This window comes from Salvelinus fontinalis, chromosome 7 (assembly GCF_029448725.1).
Source record: "Salvelinus fontinalis isolate EN_2023a chromosome 7, ASM2944872v1, whole genome shotgun sequence".
NCBI classification, from domain to species: Eukaryota; Metazoa; Chordata; class Actinopteri; order Salmoniformes; family Salmonidae; genus Salvelinus; species Salvelinus fontinalis.
In genome coordinates this window covers 25,951,396-25,977,601 of record NC_074671.1, presented here as the reverse complement: position 1 = coordinate 25,977,601, position 26,206 = coordinate 25,951,396, and the positions used below count along the sequence as shown (strand labels likewise).

The following is a 26,206-nucleotide window of genomic DNA, read 5'->3' as shown; positions in this document are numbered from 1 at the left end:
TGATGCAATATGATAAGAATACAGTATAAAGACATCAATGTTAGAGACCTGGGCCCGTATCCATAAAGTGTCTCAGAATAGGAGTGCTGATCTAGGATCAGGCCCTCCCTGACCATGCATTCTTATTCACTATGATCTAAAAGGCAAAACTGATCAGCACTCCTACTCCAAGACGCTTTGGGCTCCCGAGAGGCGCAGCGGTCTAAGGCACTGCATCTCAGTGCTAGAGGCGACACTACAGTCCCTGGGTCGATTCCAGGCTGTATCACATCAGGCTGTGATTGGGGTAGGCCGTCATTGTAAATAAGAATTTGTTCGTAACTGACTTGACTAGTTAAATAAAGGTTAAATTTAAAATGTAAAAAAAATAGTTGTGAATACTAGCCCTGGCCCAGTTACTAAAGCAGAACAACAGAGAAGGTTTCTGGGCAGATAAGGTGATCTACAGCCCTGAGATTACCATGTCTGGGTGGGGTTGCCAGATTTTGTGGGTTACATTGTCAGGTAATGAGGTAGTTGGAGCTGAAATCCCCCCTCTGTGCCCATAGTCCTCATTCATACACACCTGAAGAGGTAATGGGGAGTTGGCTACCTGTTGGTGATAAACACATAGATACTAAAGACAACACAAACACTCTGATTACTCAGTAATTACCTCATAAAGTCTATAACTCACTGTTTGTCAGATGCATCTTCGTTTTGATGCGAACAGGGGCCACCTTGTCTATTATAAAAACACCTGAGAATGACGTTGTGGATTTTTATCACGAGAAGAACAAAGTCACACACAATACACAATGTTGCTGGCAAAGATACTGTAAGATGAACAAAGGCCTTTTCATAGATATAAAAACAGATGTATTGTCTATGGGTCTTTTCAGGTATAACAATCTTCAGACAGAGCATTCTAGGCACCAGCATAAACGTCCTTTATCCTCAAACCTCTCTATTTAAATAAACTATCGGTGTTTAGCCATGATATTACAGTATGTGTCCATTCATACAATCTGTCATTCCAAGACCAACCCCTTCTATCAGTTAACTCTGAGAACAGTGAGTATCTGATTTTTTCCAACAGATGACACTGTAACACTAAACTTGCCCATCAGTGTTGTAGTTGCCTCCAGTAACACCACTACAATTCACCCTTCAACCAACCCATCCATCTGCACATGTATTATTTTACAGGGCCTCATAACGGCAGCACTTATTTTCTAACTGGGGACTCTCTCTCCCATCAAACTATATAGGATCAGAACCTTTAGTCAGAGATGCTGTCACCCTGCCAGCCCACCAGCAGTTTCAACCCCCTGTACTTGACTTGATTTTATGTGATTTAGTACCGCTGTAATTCACACTACTAGCATGCCCTTCTCTTCTCCTCTTGTGTCTTTTAACAAACAACGCTCCCTGATGATACGGCTCAGTTGTTTGTTTGCGCTGTTGCCGGGGCAACTGCTGTGTCTCTGGTTGTCAGGGCGAGGAAGGAGGAGAGGGGGAGGACTGGCGTCAGGAAGTTCAGAGCAGGATGAGGTGTCTGCCAAGCCCTGGCACTCTCCCTCTCTTTCTTTCCTCCTCTCCCGCTCTAGCTCTCATTCTCTCTCTCCCTTTCCCCCCTCCCTCTCTAACTCTCTCCCTCTCCCCCTTTCTCTCTCTCTCTCTCCCCCCCCCCCTCTCTAACTCTCTCTTCCTCTCCCCTTTCTTTCTCTTCTCTCCCTCTCCCCCTTTCTCTCTCTCTCTCTCTATTCTAAATACAGAATAGAACAAAGAGATATACTGATATTGGGGTGGGGCTCTGAAGCTCTGCAATTGGACCAGATTTTCACACACACACACACACACACACACACACACACACACACACACACACACACACACACACACACACACACACACACACACATAGCCACAGATACAGACGGAAACACAGGTACAGTAATCTCACAGTCATGTCAGATCCTAACACACAGATCACCATCAAATCAAATCAAGCTTTATTTATACAACACATTTCAGACATGCAATGCAACACAATGTGCTTCACAGGGATTATTTTTTTTAAACAATGAAAATAAAAACATATTTACTACAAAACAAACATAAGAGGATAAAAAACTAAAGAATAACAATAAAAACTGAATGACTAAAAAGCAACCTCAGGAGAAGCAAAGCTAAAAAGGTGTGTTTCAAGATCTCTTTGAAATATGTCCACAGTTTCTGCCCCCCCTCAGGTTCTCTAGAAGGCTATTCCAGGGGCATAATAACTAAAGGCTGTCTCTCCTTGCCTCTTGGTTCTAGGCTTTGGGATAGTTAAAAGTGCAGTGCCAGAGTAACCTACTGGGTACATAACTTAAAAGCATGTCTGACGTGTATTGGGGTGCACAATCATGGATTGATTTAAAAACCAATAGAAGCATCTTTAATTTAATCATAAAACTCAGGCAGCCGGTTGAGAGACATTAAAACCGATGTAATATGTGCTCTCCGTCTGGTCTTGGTCAGTACCCGTGCTGCAGCATTCTGTATGTTTTGCAGTTGACCAATGGCTTTCTTGGGGAACCAGACAGGAGAGCATTACAGTAGTCAAACCTGCTTGTAATAAAAGCATGGATGAGTCTCTCTGTATCAGCCTGAGAGAGAAACGGCCGCACCTTGGCAATGTTCCTCAGGTGGTTAAAAGCTATTTTGGTCACATTCCTCATGTGTGATTCTAAATGGAGTTCAGAATCTAAAATATCACCTAGGTTTTTTACCTGGTGTTTTATCTTTATTGCCATGAATTAAAATGTGAGGCCAGATTCTCTCTCTGTGTTTTGGCTCCAATAATAACTACCTCGGTCTTGTCTTGATTTAGCTGGAGGAAGTTGTGAGCCATTCAAGTATTTAAATCACTAATACAGTACAATAATTTATCTATGGAGCTAAAATCCTCAGAAATGTAAAGTTGCGTATCGTCTACGTAGCAGTGAAAATCAATGCTATGCTTTCTGATAACGCTGCCAAGGGGTAACATATATGAACTGAACAGTACTGGACCCAAAATCGAACCCATGTGGAACGCCACATGTGATATGCATTTTCTATGAGTTATGTTCACCCAGGGTGACAGAAAAACTTGTGACCGGTTAAATTACGTCATTTCAATCTCCTGCTGTCCTCCTGAATCCCCTAGAGAGTAAGGGTACACTATCACCCCCCCCCCCCCCCCCCCCCATGTTCGGGGGACCCCCGGCCGGGTGGTACAGATAACAAAAGCGTGTCTGTTCATTCACAGAGGGGGTTCTGATATCTCCTGTACGAGTATATGACCTTAGTAGAGTGTCCTGGTGGCGTGTTTGTGTAGGGGGGTTTATGTTGTGTTTTCAATTAGGAACAGGGTCACTATTAAGCTCCGGTGAGACCGAGGACAGGGGTAGTGTGAGTGCTCAGTCAGGTATCCAGACAACTGACAACAACCGCTTTAATACAGTAACTTGAACTTACCTACATGTTCATTTAACGGTAAGGCAGGAGATGGCAGGGAGACTTCATTGTCAGTTGGAGAGGAGAATAAGTTGTTGCAACATGACTGTAACAATGACTGAAATGTCATGTAAATGTAACGTTTGAGAAAGGGGTCAGCTGGAGCCCTCTCAGGAGGAACTGGCCCTCTCTGTTGTTTTTATGAACTAACCATAGAACAACACAGTGCTGCCAGCTGAAGGCCGTTTCTCTCCACCAGCTAGACTCAACTTGTTCCTTTATTAAGAACTGTGTCTGTGTGTGGTTTCACCAGCATAGTCTGTGGAGAAGGTTATGCTTTCTCCTTGTCTACTTTCCAGTGTTTCATAAAGCCTGTGTCACACTAGTTTCCGGTGTGGATTGTGCTGCAGTTAACACTAGGCATGAGGACATATACAGTACATGAATGTGATGTCATATAAATGAATGTGATGAACTAGCCTCTGAATCCCCAGTATTTGTCCCTGTCTATAACAGTCTATAACACCCTTACCTCTAATGGTGGAAAACAGAGACTGACAGACAGACAAGACAGACACAGAGACAGTTTGGTTGACTATTTGGCTTTTACAAATAACCATTCAAATACTCAAATAAAGTACTTGTTTTGGGCAGTGTATTTGAAAATACTCAAATGCACAGAAAAATAATTTGAATAAAAAATACTTAAAAACACATGCATTTAAACCAAAGACTGACACACGCACGCACGCACGCACACACACACCACTGCCCCCCCCCCCCCCCTAAAAAACAATATTCCCCTCTGGAGGTCGTCGCCCTAGAATTAGGAAGTAGAATACTAGAATGGACATGAACAAAATGGCTGATAAAGGTCAGTATTTTGGTCAGGGTGTTGGTTTGCCACTACTGTGATAAGATATTGTGTAAAATAATGCATTTTAAGAAATGATCTGCACTATATGTTTGTTACCTAGCTAGCCAGACAGTTTTAGAAGACTGACTCTATACATTTTTCAAATGAACTGCCAATATGCCAACATTCCATTCAAACAACATGCCTTTGTTTTATTTTCCTGCAAAAGAAAAATCATATGCCTCTACTGCCATTCATACTAATTAGACTGGTTTGGATTTCACCCTGACCGATATGGCTTTAAAAATGCAAAATTCTCTCAGCCTCATTGCAAAATGTGTAGAATAGCATGAGATTAGCTATAGAAATGCAAATTTCCCAGCTCTTGCGTGTGGGCCCTGCGAAACTGTGGTATATCACTAACACACACACACACACACACACACACACACACATACACACACACACACTCTGGAGAGAGGGGGATATTATGGGATGTTTTGGATGAGCTCCACAACGCAAGACATGCTCGTTTCTCATTAGCATAATTGAACTCATTTGGGCTACGTTCATTTCTCCCCAGGCGTTACCCTACCGACGCAACTAGCAGGCTTACGACCAATTAGCAGAGCCTTAGAACAAACAGTGACAGAGAGACATTTTGGGAGAAAATCTGTTTGTATGTGTATTTGGACACATGTTCACTTATAGATGTGTTGTTGTTTGATTATCTATTCATGGAGCATAATGGTAGTACACGAAATCAATAACTGCTGCAGTGGTGTGTGTGTGTGTGTGTGTATGTGTGTGTGTGTGTGTGTGTGTGTGTGTGTGTGTGTGTGTGTGTGTGTGTGTGTGTGTGTGTGTGTGTGTGTGTGTGTGTGTGTGTGTGTGTGTGTGTGTGTGTGTGTGTGTGTGTGTGTGTGTGTGTGTGTGTGTGTGCACGTGCACGCATGAACACCTGGAGTGGGCTTGTCACAGAATAAGAAAATAATTCTTGGGAAGGGCTGTGGCAGTCATGAAATTTTGGCAGCCAGTGATTGTCAAGCAAATAACTGTCATGGTAATTGACCGTTAATGAACATAAACACATTGATGCAGACCTTTGGAACATCTACATTTTTTAAGTCTAATAAATCCATGTAATGCAGTCTACACCATCACAATAAATCCATGATTTATTTTAGACAGGTCTAAAGAAACATGATATGAAGAAATAAAGTATATTTCTGAAGAACAGAATAGCATACTCTGAGTTGTCCTTATGTTGGGCCCTGATCTGGCTATGCAGTATGGCTGTGTGCTACACTAGTTCATTTAGCAGACAAGATTTGCTTACAATGCCGTGGCATTATTTGATATTATTTTATAATATGAAGAATACAATTGAACATAGCTGAATAAAATAGGAAATATATTATCTACAAACAATTTGAGGTAGTGAGCAAACACGTCTATTCTCTTTTGAGCGGTGAACAAAGAATCAGGTACACCTATATGCTTAATTTAGAGCTTTTATGTAACTTTAGTTGTGATACAAATATTGGGCTATAATGTTTTGATTTTTAATGCATTCTAAGGCTGCATGATGTGACTAGAATTATGATTCGAAAAAAGTTGCATGAAAGGCATGCGCTCTGCTTTGTTTTTAGCGCAGGCTGTACACACTTCATCATCAGTCTGCATCAATTTGACAAGCGCTTGATAATGCCTCGAATTTCCCAGCGGCATCCCCTTTGTGTGGTCATAATGCTTCCTGAACAAATCCATGCCTTTTGCAGACAGTGTCTGTTGTGCCCTTGGGCTGAATAAAATCATTATAATTCCCTTCTCCCATCTGCATGCTCCAAAGCACCTCTCACTCAAATGGCTCTCCATCACATGATCGGGTCTTTCTCACAGGCTAAAAGTGAAGACAGAGAAGACATTTGAAGACATTTACTTTTCGTCAGCCAACAAGATGAATAGGCCTAACGAACAGCAAAATCACCAGCCCAATGTCAACCTACTAACCCCCATAGTACAAAAGTTGACCTATTCTATTCTGTGCGAAAAATAAATATTCCCAACATAGTCTGGGAAGGATGTGGGATGTGATAGATCTCAAATGAATACAACCACTAGCATCAAAAATGTGGCTCACACAACCAATCAGAACTTTTAGCTTGAAATATTGATCAACTATTAGCCTATTTCTCCACGTTATGAGCAGAGTAAATGGGCACATGGCAGTAGGCTATAAGCAGAGTAAATGGGCACATGGCAGTAGGCTATAAGCAGAGTAAATGGGCACATGGCAGTAGGCTATAAGCAGAGTAAATGGGCACATGGCAGTAGGCTATAAGCAGAGTAAATGGGCACATGGCAGTAGGCTATAAGCAGAGTAAATGGGCACATGGCAGTAGGCTATAAGCAGAGTAAATGGGCACATGGCAGTAGGCTATAAGCAGAGTAAATGGGCACATGGCAGTAGGCTATAAGCAGAGTAAATGGGCACATGGCAGTAGGCTATAAGCAGAGTAAATGGGCACATGGCAGTAGGCTATAAGCAGAGTAAATGGGCACATGGCAGTAGGCTATAAGCAGAGTAAATGGGCACATGGCAGTAGGCTATAAGCAGAGTAAATGGGCACATGGCAGTAGGCTATAAGCAGAGTAAATGGGCACATGGCAGTAGGCTATAAGCAGAGTAAATGGGCACATGGCAGTAGGCTATAAGCAGAGTAAATGGGCACATGGCAGTAGGCTATAAGCAGAGTAAATGGGCACATGGCAGTAGGCTATAAGCAGGAATGTTCCATTAGCTGGAAAACACCATTCTCAAAAGTGAACGCAAATGCAATTATGCATGTCATGTTTTTATTATAAAGATGCATTTTTATGGTGAAAATGATCTTCCCCAAACGTGAAACGTATGTGCTGTGTATGTATGCCAGTTATGCTGTGTGCTTAATTTTAAGAAGTTATTTGGCCACTTTAGTTGGGATACAAACCCTATCAAAACATACAGTGCTGTGAAAAAGTATCTTTACTTTTAAAGGGTAAGGGGTTATCTTTGTGTAATATAAAAATAAAATAAAAATGATGATCTGAAACATTTAAGTGTGACAAATGTGCAAAAAAATAAGAAATCAGGAAGGGGGCAGATACTTTTTCACAGCACTGTATATGCCTATGGGGTAGGCTACCTGAGGTGTGTGACTATGATTTGCCTTACTGCATTCAAGCTGGTCATCATTCACAAGTGATAATATCTCATTCACAACTGATAGGCTAATAGTGACACCCATCAGACTATTCTTGATTTAATCTTGTCTTTACATATACTAAATAATATATGTGTGACATTTGTTTGGATTTAGAATGGACCAGTATCATGTACCTGTATGGAAACAGGGGCAGGGGGGAAAATACATGTCATCTATGCACTTAAATAGCGAATGGAGGATGTTTTCCTGTGGTTCATTTTCATGCCAGCCAGGTAGGCTATACTCTTGTTGTAAAGAGAAGCAATGTGCTTAATATTAGGAGTTTTGAAATAAATATAGTAGGCCTAGCCTATAGAAAGCTGATGGGATCCTCCTCTTTTTAAGCAAGTTGACCATCAGCAGCATCAGAGCTTGGAGAAGCCTAATTAACGTGACTAAGCGGTCACGTGGAATTTGACTGCCATCATGACTCTGGTGTGGCTGATGTGGCAGTAATACGTTCACCGTAAAAGCCCTATTCCTGGCTTGACTTAGTACCACAGTTGTGTGAGCAACTGGAGTCATAGAATAACAAAGACACTCCTGGCTTGGCATGCAGTACCCCTGGCTTGGCATGCAGTACCCCATGCCAGCTGCTCAGTGCTTTGTTACAATATGGTGGTTTGGTTTGGTCAAAACAAGAACAGTGACAACACATGTCTACAGAAAGTGGCAGAGTCATCGTTGCACCTGGTTAGTTTGGCACGCTTTGTGTGTGTTAAGTTGGTAACCCTCTGCTACACACAGATGGTGGAGTCTGGCAGAAGCTCAACGAGTGGGAGAGAGAGACACCAGTGGCCCAGTCTGAACCACAGAGAACAACAATAAACACCAGGGTCATGTTCGGTACGTACAAAGCGGAAAAAAACAGAGTAAAACGGGGAGGTACTATCTGAAGTCCAAAAAGAAATGCTTGTTTACTCTTCGTTGCGCTACGTTTTGCTACGGTATGCCCTAATGAATACACCCCATGGTTCACAGGAGAATTCAGTGCCAGTCACTGGCTCCTATTCCATCTGTGGCCACTAGAGGTCCGTGTAACCTCATACACAGTGACTCAAACATCCACTTCTCTAGTATGTTCACTCACAGATAGATGTAACAATGAATGATCTACAAACTACATTCCTGGATCCATACAACTTTGTGTACATCCCAAATAGCACCCTATTCCCTATATAGTGCACAACCTTTGACCAGAACCCTATAAGGAAAAGGGTGTCTTTCACGATGCAACCTTTGAATACAGGCCGTGGCAGAGTACAGAGTTTTCACTGCGTCCTTCCAGAAATCTCTTTCTCGAAGCTAAGGAGCCGAATCACGTTCTGCGCTTGCGTTATTTTATGCCCACTACGTAGCTACTGCTCACACTCCTGCTCCCTTCTTGTTTCTCTCTTCACTCACCCTCCTCTCAACCATGATGACGTAGCCTGTCTCTGCCTGTGTAGGGACAGCTAAAATAAAAACAGTGCAGCGATTTTAAATGAACATTCCAAAAAACAACCTCTGTCTGTTATAATGAATATTGCACTTGTACAAGCAGGACACAGTCCCTACACATCCACGTTTTGTGTGATGATGTATCTAATCTGTATAGTTGCTGCCATGTCGTAGCCACTAGCCAGAGTTCCTGAAAAAAGAACACTACTACTTTGACTGCCTGTCTGCCTCCTGCTTAGCCGATGCTTGCAATGATGATGAAACAATAACAATAAATGGCTAATTAGACTGCGTGTCTGCGTCTTGCTTGTGCTTAAAATGCTGCCTAGATAGCAGCATGTAACTCTCCAAAACTGTCTGCGTTTTAACCTCACACAGGCCCTACGAAGCGCTATTACCGCTTCTCAATGATCATGCGACTGCGGCACAAGTAGCGTACCCAGCTGTTCCACCTCAGGGCAGCCGAACGTGTATCTGGACCAGTAACCAGAGTCTTACATCTTTGTCAACTACCGCTTTAGACAGCGTACTGTTTGTAATTTATAATCTTCATATCAAAGTGAAAGTAGATGTCAAAAGAACTAGTCAATGTTTGCAATGATGATGAGAAAATAATATTAAACCGCTGTTTTGACTGTAGTGTCTGTCCTGCTTGTGTTTGACATTCTTGCCTAAATAGCTGCGTGTAACTCGGCAGCGAAGAAGAACATGAAATCGCGAGACAGCCTTTGCGTCTTGCTGATGTTTGCAATACTGTTACAACAGACGACACCGTTTGTACGAACACGTCGATCATGTTGTGTGTGTACACTGTCAACATGATAGCTGCACGTGGCCTAACACCCCTCCTGATAAAAAGAGGTACGGAATGCGCAGTTCGAACATGTCAAACATGTCTTTAGCTTCGACTGTAAAAAACAATATGGCTTTAGTGTACGACATCAATTTTCCCTCTGAGGGTCAAGAAGTGGGCACCAGCTGCGGAGCACTGAGCAGAAGCTACGTAGGCAGCTTGGTGGGCAGCAGCTACATAGAAATCTATTCTGCACATGCAGAGAAATCTCTATCATTAGCCACAGCAAGTCAGGTTCCAGAAAATCTGGAACCGCAGCCACTCTGTTGAATATTATCTCCATCACCACTCCCCGAGTCATAATCACAACAGTGTGGCTTATCTGAAGTCAAGTTCAGATCCCATGATGACCACTATAATTGCAATCCCCTGTTTGGGATTTCTCTCAGCTTAATTAAGACAATAGGACAGTCCTATTGTCACCAACCACTGGGCATCTCTCTTCTCTCCTTACCATCTCTGTATTTCTGTAGCAGTCTGGAAGGCCATTAAGTAAGACTGATAGACCTCTCTCCCTCTCTCTCTACCAGGACCGGCCTAGTCTCAATGGGCTGTACCAGCCCAAACCATTCACTATATTAGGCCAAGCCTTCACAGAGAATCACAAATGACCTCACTGTATCATCCCCTCTGAAAATCTGCTATCTGTGGACTGGACTGTAGGCTATAGCTGTTAAGAGTCAGACACACAGCTATCAGAATTATGATCAATCAGAGATAAGGCCAAGCAGGGTCATTTCATATAATCAACTCAAAATGCCCCTGTGATTAAATATGGTTTATATAGTACGACACGACCAACAGCGTCCTCTCCTTCTCGAACAGGGCAAACATTAAACGCATATGAATAATTAGTCTACTTCAGCTCGTCCACTTTACAAACGAGCACTCTGGATGTGACACGGTCTTCTGAAGTGGGGGAGGACATTGATTATCTGTCACTACAGAAGAGACTAAGGGGAGAGAGAAGACCAGGGGACAAGGGGAGAGAGATGGTCAACCACTGTGTAATTGGACTCCTGCTTTCCCATCTGGGGAGAGGGAGTGGACATGCACGACACACAGGAAGGAATGAGCGGAAAAGAAGTGGTCAAGGTTCTGTTCAGCACAACAAGTGGGTCTACACGCGCTACAGAAAGTCATGCTACGCTAAAGCACAACTTTGGCTGACCTGTATTTGAACATATACTGCAGAGCAATAGGTGTTGGAAAAGACAGAAAGAAATAGAAAACAGCAGGTAATCTGTGGGATTTAAAGTAGGATTTTTTTAAGGCTATGAGTCAGCTATTTTTCTGTGGGTGTGTGTTTCTCCCTTAGCATGAATTGGGTATCAGAAGAATGAGGCCTTTCATTACAACAGAGCCAGAGCCCAGGGATAATCCCCTTTGTACTTTATTCTACCTACCTACCTATTGCTGGAGGTAAGGATTATAATGCAGGAGAGAGCGGGAGAAAGAGAGAGTGGGAGAGAGAGAGTTAGCGGGAGAGAGAGAGAGAGAGAGAGAGAGCTTTAGATAACAGAGAACACTACCTTTAGAAGAAAGAGAACAAATTGAATTTGACATGAGACAAGATACCTCAGTGTCTGGTCAAACAAGGTGACAGGAGCAGAAAGAACAGACACCACCTCACTGTGTAATCCAGGAAAAGCACCTCAAGTCACACGAGAAACTTCCGGAAATCAAAAAACACCCTCAAACAAAAAATATAAAGGACTATAGTGTTTGTTTGTTCATTCATTCATTGCCGTTATGAATTACAACCTAAACTGTTATGAATGGATGAATCACACATTTCTTGACCAACACACACACATACGCACGCTGGTGCTCAGTGTGTGGGGGAGGGCATGATAACAGGTAGCTAAGTAAATCTCAACCCCACAGTGTACTTCACATCAACGGAGTTGAGTGTCGACATCGCAAAGTGTTTATCAAAAACGATGGATTTGGCACGCAATTACTGAGAATAGCAATTACACAGAAAAAAGCACAGTACATCGTGGAGTTGAGTTTTACTTGGCCAGATAACAGGTGGCTGTAAGCACTGTGAAGAACACAGCAAGACACTTCTAAACCATTCTGTACTACCATGGAGTAGCTACACTACAGCATGGGAATGTGTGTGTGTGTGTGTGTGTGTGTGTGTGTGTGTGTGTGTGTGTGTGTGTGTGTGTGTGTGTGTGTGTGTGTGTGTGTGTGTGTGTGTGTGTGTGTGTGTGTGTGTGTGTGTGTGTGTGTGTGTGTGTGTGTGTGTGTGTGTGTGTGTGTGTGTGTATAATTTGTTTTGTTTCATCTGGTTTGGCTGTGGATTATCATGTATCTGTTATTCATGGTTATCCTACATTTACTGTACACAACTTGTCTTGCCTCTTAGATTATTGAGAGAGACCATTTGCAATGCAGTCTTCTGTTGTCTAGAGCCTGACTGTCATGTAAGTGTTTCTTATTCACAAAGGAAGGAAATTCCGTTTAGTGTTTATGAATGTGTTTTCCATATTCAGCATATCTGGAGGTTGTTGTTGTTGTGGAACTTGGTAGTCTCGTTCAGCCATAATGAAGACGCGAGCAACATCTTAAAAGTCAGAACTCAATGACCCTCCGTGAAAATAGAGTCATTATCTTAACTGGCATATTTGAAACGTGAATCAGTATTCAATCTGGTTTTGTTTAGTAGTTGTTCGTAGGAAAATGGGGCTTGAAGAGTGGAAGGTGAGAACCCATCGACCCCTGTGCGTGTATGCCTGTGTGCGTGTATCCCTGTGTGCGTGCATGTGTGAATATGTAAGCACATTTTTCTGAGCTTACCCAGTAGTTCCATGGCATCATCCTCGTCCTCTATTTCCTCCTCGGTGAGTGAGGGGGCGGAGCTATGGGCGGAGTCAAAGGAATCCTGGGACAACATGGCCGCCAGGAGCTTCTTGTGGTGCTGCTGCTGCTGCTTCAACCCTTTACTCTTCCCCTCCATCTTAACACTGGAGAAACAGGAAGGGGAGGGGTTACAACAGAAGGAGGCGAGGTTAGAATGGGAAGGGGAGGGGTTTCAACCTGCCCCTGACTGAGTCTGTAATACCAACATGTTTCAAGCAGACCACCATAGTCCTGGTGCTCAAGAACACTAAGGTAACCTGCCTAAATGACTACCGACCCATAGCACTCTAATTTGTAGCCATGAAGTGCTTTGAAAGGCAGGTCATGGCTCACATCAACACCATTATCCCAGAAACCATAGACCCACTCCAATTTGCATACCGCCCCAACAGATCCACAGATGATGCAATCTCTATTGCACTCCACTCTGCCCTTTCCTACCTGGACAAAAGGAACACCTATGTGAGAATGCTATTCATTGACTACAGCATGGCATTCAACACCATAGTACCCTCAAAGCTCATCACTAAGCTAAGGACCCTGGGACTAAACACCTCCCTCTGCAACTGGATCCTGGACTTCCTGATAGGCCGCCTCCAGTTGGTAAGGGTAGGTAACAACACATCTGCCAAGCTGATCCTCAACACTGGGGCCCCTCAGGGGTGTGTGCTCAGTCCCCTCCTGTACTCCCTGTTCACCCATGACTGCATGGCCAGGCACGACTCCAACACCATCATTAAGGTTGCCGATGACCCAACAGTGGTAGGCCTGATCACCGACAACGACGAGAAAGCCAATAGGGAGGAGGCCAGAGACCTGGCCGTGTGGTGCCAGGACAACAGCCTGTCCCTCAACGTGATCAAGACAAAGGACAATTGGATCCTTTATTTGAACTCCCCGAGGCAGTTCCATTCATCCCGGGGGATGCACCAAAACGAAGACGCCGGAGAAAAGGAAGAAGTGAGCTCTCCTAGTCAGACTCAGGAGGCGTGCATACCGTCCACCACTTCAGAGTATATTACTCACTAACGTTCAGTCCCTGGACAATAAAGTAGACAGGCTCAGGGCGAAGATCTCCTTCCAGCGAGACATCAGGGACTGTAACATATTCTGTTTTACAGAATCATGGCTCTCTCTGGATATATTGTCCCTGTCCATTCAGTCAGTGGGGTTCTCTGTCCATCACACAGAAAGGAAGAAAGAACTCTCTGGGAAAAATAAAAGTGTATGTTTCATGATTAACTACCAATGGTGTGATTGTGGTAATGTTCTCCTGATCTAGAATACCTCACCATCAAATGCCGACCGCATTACCTCCTGGGAGAATTTTCTCTGGTCATTATCACTGCTGTGTATTTTCCCTCCAAAACCTACACCACGATGGATTCTTAAATAGCTACACTGGACATTGTGCAAAATGGAAACTGTGTATTATGAGGACACTTTTATTGTAGCTGGGGACTTAATACGTCTGAGGAAAACGCTTCCGAAATGTTATCAACACATGTACTACTTGCGCATCGTACACTCTGGATCATTGCTATTCCCCCTTCCGGTACAACTACAAGGCCCTCCAAATGAAAAACATTTATCCTCCCTCCTATAGGCAGAAACAGCTGTGGTAAGGACTGTTTAACGTGGGTCTGGCCAATCAGAATCTACGCTTCAAGATTGTTTTGATCCCGCAGACTTGGAAATGTTCTGGGTTGTGTCTGAGAATAGTATCCACGTATACACTGACTCGGTGACTGAGTTCATCAGGGAGTGCATAGGGAATATTGTTCCCACTGTGATGATTTGAACTTATCCAAAACAAAAACTGTGGATAGATGGCAGCATTCGCGCAAAACTGAAAGCAAGAACCACTGCATTTAACCAGGGCAAGGTGACTGGGAACATGGACGTGTACAAACAAACCAGCTATGACCTCCTTAATGCAATCAAAGATGAAAAACGACAGTACAGGGACAAAGTGGAATCACAATTCAATGGCTCAGACATGAGATATATGTGGCAGAGACCCCAGACAATCACCAATTGTAAAGGGAAAGTCAGTCAAGTTGCGGACACGCACAGCTAGCTCCCGGACAAGCTAAACACCTCCTTCGCCCACTTCGAGGAAAATACTGTGCCGCCGAAGTGGGCCGCCGCGTGCTCTCGTTCTCCATGGCCGAAGTGAGTAAGACAGCGTGTTAACCCTCACATGGCTGCTAGCCCAGACGGCATCCCAAGCCGCATCCTCAGAGCATGTGCAGACCAGCTGGCTGGAGTGTTTACCGACATATTCAATCTCTCCCTATCCCAGTCTGTTGTCCCCACTTGCTTCACGATGCCCACCATTGTTCCTATACCCAAGAAAACAAAGGTAACTGAACTAAATGACTATCGCCCCGTAGGACTCTCACTTCTGTCATCATGAAGTGCTTCGAAAAGCTAGTTAAGGATCATATCACATCCATCTTAACCGACACCCTAGACCCACAACAATTTGCATACCGCCCCCAACAGATCTATGGATGACGCAATCCCCACCGCACTGCCCTATCCCTCCTGGGCAAGAGGAATACCTATGTAAGAATGCTGTTAATGGACTACAGCTCAGCCTTCAACACCATAGTGCCATCCAAGCTCAGCACTAAGATTGAGGCCCTGGGTTGGCCCTGTGCAACTGGGTCCTGGACTTCCTGATGGGCCAACCCCAGGTGGTGATGGTAGGCAACAACAACTCTGCCAAGCTGATCCCCCACAGGGGTGCATGTTCAGTAATTTTGATCCAAATGTGCAAATTGTCCAAACAGATCATCAAGGTAGATGGATTATTTTAAATACACTGCTCAAAAAAATGAAGGGAACACTTAAACAACACAATGTAACTCCAAGTCAATCACACTTCTGTGAAATCAAACTGTCCACTTAGGAAGCAACACTGATTGACAATACATTTCACATGCTGTTGTGCAAATGGAATAGACAGCAGGTGGAAATTATAGGCAATTAGCAAGACACCCCCAATAAAGGAGTGGTTCTGCAGGTGGTGACCACAGACCACTTCTCAGTTCCTATGCTTCCTGGCTGATGTTTTGGTCACTTTTGAATGCTGGCGGTGCTTTCACTCTAGTGGTAGCATGAGACGGAGTCTACAACCCACACAAGTGGCTCAGGTAGTGCAGCTCATCCAGGATGGCACATCAATGCGAGCTATGACAAGAAGGTTTGCTGTGTCTGTCAGCGTAGTGTCCAGAGCATGGAGGCGCTACCAGGAGACAGGCCAGTACATCAGGAGACGTGGAGGAGGCCGTAGGAGGGCAACAACCCAGCAGCAGGACCGCTACCTCCGCCTTTGTGCAAGGAGGAGCAGGAGGAGCACTGCCAGAGCCCTGCAAAATGACCTCCAGCAGGCCACAAATGTGCATGTGTCTCCTCAAACGGTCAGAAACAGACTCCATGAGGGTGGTATGAGGGCCCGACGTCCACAGGTGGGGGTTGTGCTTACAGCTCAACACCGTGCAGGACGTTTGGCATTTGCCAGAGAACACCAAGATTGGCAAATTCGCCACTGGCGCCCTGTGCTCTTCACAGATGAAAGCAGGTTCACACTGAGCACATGTGACAGACGTGACAGAGTCTGGAGACGCCGTGGAGAACGTTCTGCTGCCTACAACATCCTCCAGCATGACCGGTTTGGAGGTGGGTCAGTCATGGTGTGGGGTGGCATTTCTTTGGGGGGCCGCACAGCCCTCCATGTGCTCGCCAGAGGTAGCCTGACTGCCATTAGGTACCGAGATGAGATCCTCAGACTCCTTGTGAGACCATATGCTGGTGCGGTTGGCCCTGGGTTCCTCCTAATGCAAGACAATGCTAGACCTCATGTGGCTGGAGTGTGTCAGCAGTTCCTGCAAGAGGAAGGCATTGATGCTATGGACTGGCCCGCCCGTTCCCCAGACCTGAATCCAATTGAGCACATCTGGGACATCATGTCTCGCTCCATCCACCAACGCCACGTTGCACCACAGACTGTCCAGGAGTTGGCGGATGCTTTAGTCCAGGTCTGGGAGGAGATCCCTCAGGAGACCATCTGCCACCTCATCAGGAGCATGCCCAGGCGTTGTAGGGAGGTCATACAGGCACGTGGATGCCACACATACTACTGAGCCTCATTTTGACTTGTTTTAAGGACATTACATCAAAGTTGGATCAGCCTGTAGTGTGGTTTTCCACTTTAATTTTGAGTGTGACTCCAAATCCAGACCTCCATGGGTTGATAAATTTGATTTCCATTGATCATTTTTGTGTGATTTTGTTGTCAGCACATTCAACTATGTAAAGAAAAAAGTATTTAATAAGAATATTTTATTAATTCATTCAGATCTAGGATGTGTTATTCTAGTGTTCCCTTTATTTTTTTGAGCAGTGTATGTTATTGGACAATAAACAGATAAGGCTTATTAACCTATACGGTCCAAATAATGGTGATCCAAGCTTCTTGGAAATATATATGATAATTTATCAACTCTTCAAGCAACATTTGTCACGCCCTGGCCTTAGTTATCTTTGTTTTCTTTATTATTTTAGTTAGGTCAGGGTGTGACATGGGGGATGTTTGTGTGTTTTTGTCTCGTCTAGGGTGTTTGTATTGTCTAGGGGGTGTTTGTAGAGTTCATGGGGTTGTGTTCATTGTAGGTGTTTATGTAAGTCTATGGTTGCCTGGATTGGTTCTCAATTAGAGACGCTGTCTATCGTTGTCTCTGATTGGGAGCCATATTTAGGCAGCCATAGTCATTAGGTAGGTTGTGGGTGATTGTCTATGTGTAAGTTGCCAGTGTCTGCACTTGTTGTTTGTATAGCTTCACGTTCGTCTGTTTGTTTTGATTAGTTTGTATAGTGTTCGTTTCGTTTCGTTTTCGTCTTCATTAAAGAAGAATGTATTGTTATCACACTGCGCCTTGGTCCTCCTCACTTAAATGTTACGACGAACGTGACAACATTAGACTCTATTATTATGGTGGGGGATTTTAATACGCTTTTAAATACCTCTATGGACCGTAAAGGAAATCACACTACAAACTATCACCCTCAGGCACTTAAGGAAATCATGAATGTTAGTGGATATATGGAGGCTTAAATACCCTGACCTAGTGAGAAATACATGGCGGAGGCTTAATCAAGCTAGTCGTCTTGATTACTGTCTTATGCTATTCTCTCTGGCACCAAAAGTTTAAAAAGTGTTGATAGGGGAATGCGGTCGGATCATCATAACGGTAAACGGTAAAATAAACGATAACGGTAAAATAAAATAAAAATAAAAAAAATCACATATGGCATATATATTACTCTTACAGAATTTCCATGTGGGCGAGGATATTGGATGAGAACTTTTTATAAATAGGACAGAAGAATTTATAACTGACTTTTTCCAACATAACATAGGTACAGCAGATCCCCTTATTGTATGATACACTTTTAAATGTGCCTTTGGAGGCCATGCAATTCAGTACTCATCAATAAAAGAAAAGCAATTTAGATCAAAAGAGTCCATATTAACAAAGGAAATTGAAGGACTAACAGTACAGTTAGATAGCAATAACAACTATACCTTGGAGGCACAGAATAAGTTAGAAGAAAAACAAAAAGAAATGAAGGAACTTATTCAAGAAAGATCCAGTGTAATATATTATAAAAAATAAAGCAAACTGGATGGAATATGGGAAAAAATGCACCAAATAATTTTTCAATCTTCAACATAGAAATGCTACCAAAAAAAATGTATTGAAAATTGTTACAAACGATGGAGTCACGCATGATTCACCAAATTATATTTTGAAAGAGGAAGTAAAGTACTTTAAGTATGTGTTTTTGTTTCAGTCTCCTCCATCTCCACTAACCGAAGCTATTTGTATGGATTTTTTTCCTATTAATGATGTAAAATTAACATCTGTACAGAAAGACTCATGTGAAGGCCAAATTACAGAGGAGGAACTTCTTCATGCAATTAAAGCCTTTATGGCTGGGAAAACTCCAGGGCTGGATTCTATACCAGTGGAAGTACTGTATAGCAAACTCTTTTTGATATACTCAGAGGACCTTTATTAGCATGTTTTAACAACTCCTATATAAAAGGTAGATTATCAGACACGCAACAAGGTCTGATTTCATTATTACTGAAACAGGATCCAAGTGGTATATATAAAGATCCAGTCCATTTAAAAAATGTAAGGCCTCTTACACTTCAGTGTTGTGATGCAAAAATTCTAGCTAAATGCTTGAAGCATAGAATTTAAAGGTACTGACAGATATTTTTCATCCTAATCAGACAGGTTTTTTACATGGACGTTACATTGGAGATAATATAAGACAAGTACTGGTAACAATAGAATACTATGAAATATTGGGGATACCAGGCCTGGTTTTCATAGCTGATTTTGAAAAGGATTTTGATAAAGTACGACTGGAGTTTATATATAAATGCCTAGAATATTTCAATTTTGGAGAATCTCTTATAAAATGGGTTAAAGTTATGTATAGTAAACTTAGGTGTAAAATAGTAAATAATGGCTACATCTCAGAAAGTTTTAAACTGTCAAGAGGAGTAAAACAAGGTTGTCCACTATCGGCATATCTATTTATTATTGCTATCGAAATGTTAGCTGTTAAAATTAGATACACCAATAATATTAAGGGATTAGAAATCCGTGGCTTAAAAACAAAGGTGTCATTGTACGCTGATGATTCATGTTTTCTTTTAAAACCACAATTAGAATCCCTCCACAGCCTCATAGAGGATCTAGATACTTTTGCTAACCTCTCTGGATTAAAACCAAACCACTTATGATAACTGTACCGTATTACCTATTGGATCACTAAAACATGCAACTTTTATATTATCGTGTAGTTTATCAATAAAATGGTCTGACGGGGATGTGGACATGCTCGGTACACAAATCTCAAAATATAGAAATTATCTCACTCCAATACATTTTTTTAGAAAGTTAGCAAAAATAGATAAGATCTTGCTAACATGGAAAGGAAATATCTGTATATTTGTGGAAAAATCACCCTGATTAACTCTTTAGTCATATCACAGTTTACCTACTTGCTTATGGTTTTGGCCATCACAAAGCCCTGACCTCAATCCTATAGAACATTTGTGGGCAGAACTGAAAAAGTGTGTGCGAGCAAGGAGGCCTACAAACCTGACTCAGTTACACCAGCTCTGTCAGGAGGAATGGGCCAAAATTCTCCCAACTTGTTGTGGAAAGCTTGTGGAAGGCTATCCAAAATGTTTGACCCAAGTTAAACAATTTAAAGGCAATGCTACCAAACACTAATTGAGTGTATGTAAACTTCTGACCCACTGGGAATGTGATGAAAGAAATCAAAGCTGAAATAAATCATTCTCTCTACTATTATTCTGACATTTCACATTCTTAAAATAAAGTGGTGATTCTAACTGACCTAAGACAGGGATTTTTTACTAGGATTCAATGTCAGGAATTGTGAAAAACTGAGTTTAAATGTATTTGGCTAAGGTGTATGTAAACTTCTGACTTCAACTGTATGAATGTTTATATATATACATCTATCTGCAATATTAAAGCTGATCCACCCCTTAAAATAAAATAAAAAATACATTGCAGGCTGATTGTGGTGATGGTGTGGGTTGTGTTTTCATGGCACACATTGGGCCCCTTAATAAAAGTGGAGCAATGTTTGAATGCCACAGGATATCTGATCATCATTGCCAATACGGTGCATCCCTTCATGGCAGCAATGTATCCATCTACAATTAGATTTTTTCTGCAGGATAATGCCCCATGCCACAAGGCTAGGATTGTCCTAGCCTGCCCAGTCACCAGATCTCAATCCAATTGAGCATCTGTGGGAGGAGATGGAACGAGCAGAGATCCACTACCAGCCAACTTGACACAACTGTGGGAAGCATTGGAGTCAACATGGGCCAGCATCCCTGTGTAACACCTTCGACACCTTGTAGAGTCCATGCCCCAACAAATTGAAACTATTCTGAGGGTAAAATATATTAGGAAGGTGTTCCTAATGTTTTGTACACTGAGTGTATATATACATTGCTGACATTGCTCGTTGTGATATTTCTTAATTTCTTAATTTTATTACTTTGGATTTGTGTGTATTGTTCTGTATTGCTAGGTATTACTGCACGGTAGGAGCTAGAAATACAAGCATTTAGCTGCACCTGCAAAAACATCTGCAAATATGTATACGCGACCAATAACATTTTTATTTTATTATGATTGGATTCTGTTTCTCAGAGGCTGTGTGTATTATCTGTAGGCAGGTGCAGCTTCTCTACCCAGTACACAGTGTCCTCACACTTAAGTACCTCTCAACATGGCTTCCACCTGGCAGCTATTCCACAATCCGTTTGAGAATAGGCTGTGTCCCAAATTGCACCCCATTCCCTATATAGTGCACTACTTTTGACCAGGGTTCATAGGGAGTCCTGCCATTTGGGACTCGGCATATACAACCCAGCAGGGCCATTAAAGTAGAAAGGTAGACACTCACACCTTCCTGTGTTGATTACCAGGAAGTGAATAGGCTTGGATAATTATTAACAAACTAGAACTGAGGAAAAGAGTAATTAAAATCACAGCACAACAGAGAGGAGGTGAGGCTACAGAGAGAGCGAGAGAGAGAGAGAGGCGGGGGCAGAGACCGAAAGAGAGAACGAGAGAGAGAATAAGAGTGAATGAGAGAGTAAAAGAGGAGAGGTTGAGAGAGAGCAAGAGAGAAAGTTTTAAAAAAGAGTAACAGATCACAGAGGGGAGGTTGCAGAGTGTGTGAGAGGGAGAGGGAGTAGATAAAGAGAGAGAGAGAAGAGACAGAGAGAAAAAGAGAATGAGAATATAGAAGATAGAATAAGGATAGTGTATTCAGTATTCACTGCACCCCTGTGTGAGAGAGATATAGTCAGCATTGGTACAGTTAGCTGCCATTAGCAATGGGGATGTTACAGTACAGCGTCGCTCCCTTTTGTATTAGGTTGCTGAAAAACAGTCCGTGAGAAGCCAGAAGTGAAAGCCAGAAGTGAAATAAAATTTCAACTTACTGTGCCGGCGCAAGTCACTCTACAACAGACCCACGTTTGGAAAGTCTGTTAAATAATACGTCCTTTTAGATATTTTGACTCAAATTCACCCTGTTTTAATGACCAACCGTCCTGCCCACGGGCACAGTAAGTTGAAATATAATTTGATTTAACTTTGGCTTCCCACTGACTTTCTTTGCGCAACCCAATAGAAAAGGGAGCAACGCTGCAGTGTAAGATCAGCATTGCTAATAGCAGCTAGGGTGCAGTCAGCCTGTCTCGGATCTATCATCGTCAGTGCGTCTCTGTCCAAGACAGCTCCTTTGTCGTTGTCACACCAAGCATATTGGCTACAGCAGACACAGTTAGAGGGACAGATGGGTTTTTAGAACTATGGCATATGATGTACTGAGGCAGGGAACTGTTCAAAACACCACAGCTCTGGTAATCACAAGTCTTCAGAAAGCACATAGACGATGCGTGTTCAAAGAATATCGAATTTTCAAAGGAGATAACCGACAATAGAAACCTATCCTTATATCAACAAGTTCCCCATGGCTAGTTTGATTGAATAGTGGCCGAAGTCCTTACAATGGATCCCGACAAAGAGGATACGATTATAAAGCAAAGAAAGGATACATGGTCCGACAGATAGAGGCGTGTTCAAAACAGGACTGACAATAGGAACCTGTCCGAACACCTTGTTGTTTCTCATATCAGGTTTGAATGAATGTGGCCCAGTCCATTCAAACGATCCAGACAAAAGGACTGTGTCCCAAATAGCACCCTATTAGCTATTACAGTCCACTATGCGCCCTGGTCAAAAGTAGTGTACTATATAGGATACTGGGTGCTATTTGATGGGCAGACAATGGCTGTGCGCTCTGTTGTAGCTATAGAAGCTGAGTTATAGAGCAGGTCCTGCTGCTTTTAATGATCCACGATGGACTTCGCAGGTCCAGGAAGAAAACCTTCTCTAGAATCTACCCGCTGTGTTCTCTAATCTGGGTCCTGTCAAAGACCAGGATGTTAAATTACAATGGAGGAACAATTCCTAGAATGCATCCTACAACGCACCACAAAGATACAATGCACCAGAAAGTTGAGAGCCAGAGAAAAGAAAAAACTAAAGTACAATTCACTGAAAACAATTTACTAAGCAGAGCATGGACAGACTCCTAGAATAAACACAAACATATGCATAACTTCACCCTGCTGCTGAGGTGGAAGGGCTTTATCTCCAGCTAGGGCACAAACTGTGTGGATGAGGAATGAACGACCCAATAATGCCTCCAATTTAATATCCACAGATAAAGAAATTAACTATGGAGCGCGTGTGTGTGTGTACGTGTGTGTTTCGCACCGGCTCCATATTTGACATAATAATTCATTTCCATATCCTGTCTGGGATGGAGGGTGTGTGTTAGGGATTAGGACTAGAGAGCCTTAATTGGATGAATATTTAATCAGAATGACTAGGATTTACAGATACCGGAGGGAAGAGAGGGTGGTCAGTACCCGAGAGGAATGGAGAGAGAGAGAGCCAGAGCAAGAGAGGGGGAGAGAGAGAAAAAGAGAGAGATACATAGAGAAAGAGCGAGAGGGGGAGGGGGAGAGATTAAACATCTTCATATCCTGAGCAGAAAGAATATTACTATGCTAATGTGCCGTATCAATATGGATTAGCCCAAGCGAGACTGGTGGTTCTTTTCAGAGTTTTTTGTTTGTGTAACTTTTATTTGCAATTCTAGTGCTGGTCTGTGTGCCAAACGGTACCCTATTCCCTATATAGTGCACTACTTTTCACAACAGGAGCCCTGGTCAAAAACAGGGAAGTTAATATGGAACAGGGTGCCATTTCGGACACAGTACTAGTATAAGGTTCTGCTTTGAGACTTCAGATGAAGCAGTGGCATTGTCTGTTCTGTTTGTGAGAAATGTTGAGTTGCATTTGTTGTTCAGATTTTTCAAGTATTTTCAATGGGGAATCTCCTCCTCTCTATTTCCTTTAATTCCTTAGGGGGGATCTTTGTCTCTCTTCACCTCCTTTCTCTCCCTCGCTTTAGTCTCAGCCATCTACCTCCACAGGGACCAAGCTCAGGTAATGTGTTCTATTATAAATGACAACAACGACGCAAACACCAATCAACACAACATCAAACCAAATAAGAGACGTAGCTAGAATCAACTTAGAATCCAAATCTGAATCAAACTGATATGCTGTGTAGCACTCTCCCCCCCCCCCCCCCCCCCCCCCCCCCCCCCCTCTGTTTTTACCAAACCTTGAGTGTGTGAGCCCTGGAGAGGGACTAGGCCTCTGCTCAACTTCCCTGAGGGGAACAAGGTAGCTCCTACCTTCAGAATCACAGAGAGTAGATCACACGACCTCAACTACCAGGGACATGATAGTGAATGTGTCCGAAATGGCACCCTATTCTCTATATAGTACACTACATCTCTGGTCAAAAGTAGAGCACTGTATAGATAATAGGGTGCCACTTAGGACAAACACAGAGTATGACTCATACTGGAGAAAGGAAAGGACTACATTACCTGCTGTTAAAGTAATATAAAGTTGGGGTTTGCCATGGGAATACTGATATAAGAACAATACAGATAAACAGGGTAATTAGAAGATAAAAGATTAAAAGAAGAGTGGGAGGGGAGGGGATACTGTAGTGTGAATACAGGAGAAGGGAGGAATTAAGTAAAAGAGGTGAGAGAGAGGGAGCGAGAGAGGGGAGAGAGAGAAAGAGAGAGGGGAGAGAGAGGGGAGGAGAGGTAGGGAGATAAAGAGAGAAAGGGGAGACTGAAAGAGAGAGGAGAGAGAAGGCTGGAGAGGGAGAGAGGAGAAAAGAGAGAGGAGAAAAAATAAGAGGAGAAAAGAGGGAGAATGAGAAAGAGAGAGTGGGGGGGATGATGGGAGAGAATGAAAAGCGAGAGAGGTGGGATTGAGATGTCCCATACTGCACTCTGTCTTCCATATTATCTGTCCCAAAAAGCCTCTCCCAGAATTCACCTGGCTCTGCCTGATTTCCCAGAAGCCCACCACTCCAATCTCTTCCATTCCTCCACCCCTCCATTTCACCCTCACCTACTGCAGATACATACCCACAGGTAACTGTCAGCACTTCTCAAACTCTAACCGTGAAGGAGGGATGGGAGGAGAATAGAAGAAAAGAGAAAGTCCAGAGAATGATGACAACTTAAGGAAAATATAGGGGGAGGAAAGCGGGCAAAAGACTGGAGAGAGATAAGGGTAAGGATTGTAAGAAGAGTAAGACCAAGCTGGGGTATTATTGTATGAAAAATATCAGGGGGGGGGGGGGGGGGGTCTAATCAACCTCTTCCTCTAAATGTAGACAGGCAGGCATCAGGAGAGACTACTGTAGAGTTGTTCAGTACAGCTGGGTTTTAGATCAGGCAGTGAATTGGGCAGCCCCATCATTATGTCAGGGGATGAAATGTTCCAAATGGCACCCTTTTCCCTATATTCATGTCCTGCACCTCAATCACTCAGTCACATCATGCCATTGTTATGAACGTACACTCAAGCCACTCTCCGCCATAGCGGTACCCTAAAGTCAAGTGATGCCCAATCATTCTGAACAGGGGATAATGACTGTTTCATCTAAATTATGTTTCCAGGTCACTATAATGTACTTTAAACAAGCCCTGCACCCCCTTGGTTATCAAATCAAATACAATTCTATTGGCCACATACACGTGTTTAGCAGATGTTATTGCGGGTGTTGCAAAATGCTTGTGCTTCCAGTTCCCACAGTGCAGCAATATCTAACAAGTAATATCTAACAATTTCACAACAAATGCCTAATACACACAAATCGAAGTAAAGGAATGGAATTAAGAATAAATACATAAATATATGAATGAGCAACGTCAGAGAGGCATAGACTAAGATACAGTAGATAGTATAGAATACAGTATATACATATGAGATGAGTAATGCAAGATATGTAAACATTATTAAAGTGACTAGTATTCCATTTATAATTAAAGTGGCCAATGATTTCAAGTCTGTATGTAGGCAGCAGCCTCTGTGCTAATGATGGCTGTTTAATAGTCTGATGGCCTTGAGATAGAAGCTGTTTTTCAGTCTCTCGGTCCCAGCTTTGATGCACCTGTACTGACCTCGCCTTCTGGATGATCGCAGGATGAACAGGCAGTGGCTCAGGTGGTTGTTGTCCTTGATGATCTTTTTGGCCTTCCTGTGACATTGGGTGCTGTAGGTGTCCTGGAGGGCAGATAGTTCGCCCTCAGTGATGTGTTGTACAGACCACACCACCCTCTGGAGAGTCCTGCAGTTGTGGGCGGTGCAGTTGCCGTACCAGGCAGTGATCCAGCCGGACAGGATGCTCTCAATTGTGCATCTTTAAAAGTTTGTGAGGGTT

At 43.0% G+C, this 26,206-nt stretch overlaps 1 protein-coding gene across 14 annotated transcripts in view; it reads right to left on the bottom strand.

Annotated features, from left to right (window-relative positions):
* c7h8orf34 (chromosome 7 C8orf34 homolog) overlaps nt 1–26,206 on the bottom strand; it is a 172,484-nt gene that overhangs the window by 59,293 nt on the left and 86,985 nt on the right. For all 14 annotated transcript variants that reach the window (XR_008760145.1, XR_008760147.1, XR_008760144.1 and 11 more), the window contains one exon: nt 12,668–12,834. Coding sequence is in view for 9 of the 14 variants with exons in the window: in XM_055928884.1 (XP_055784859.1) it covers nt 12,668–12,834 (167 nt within the window). In the remaining 5 variants the exon portion in view is untranslated. The remainder of the gene's footprint in view (nt 1–12,667; nt 12,835–26,206) is intronic.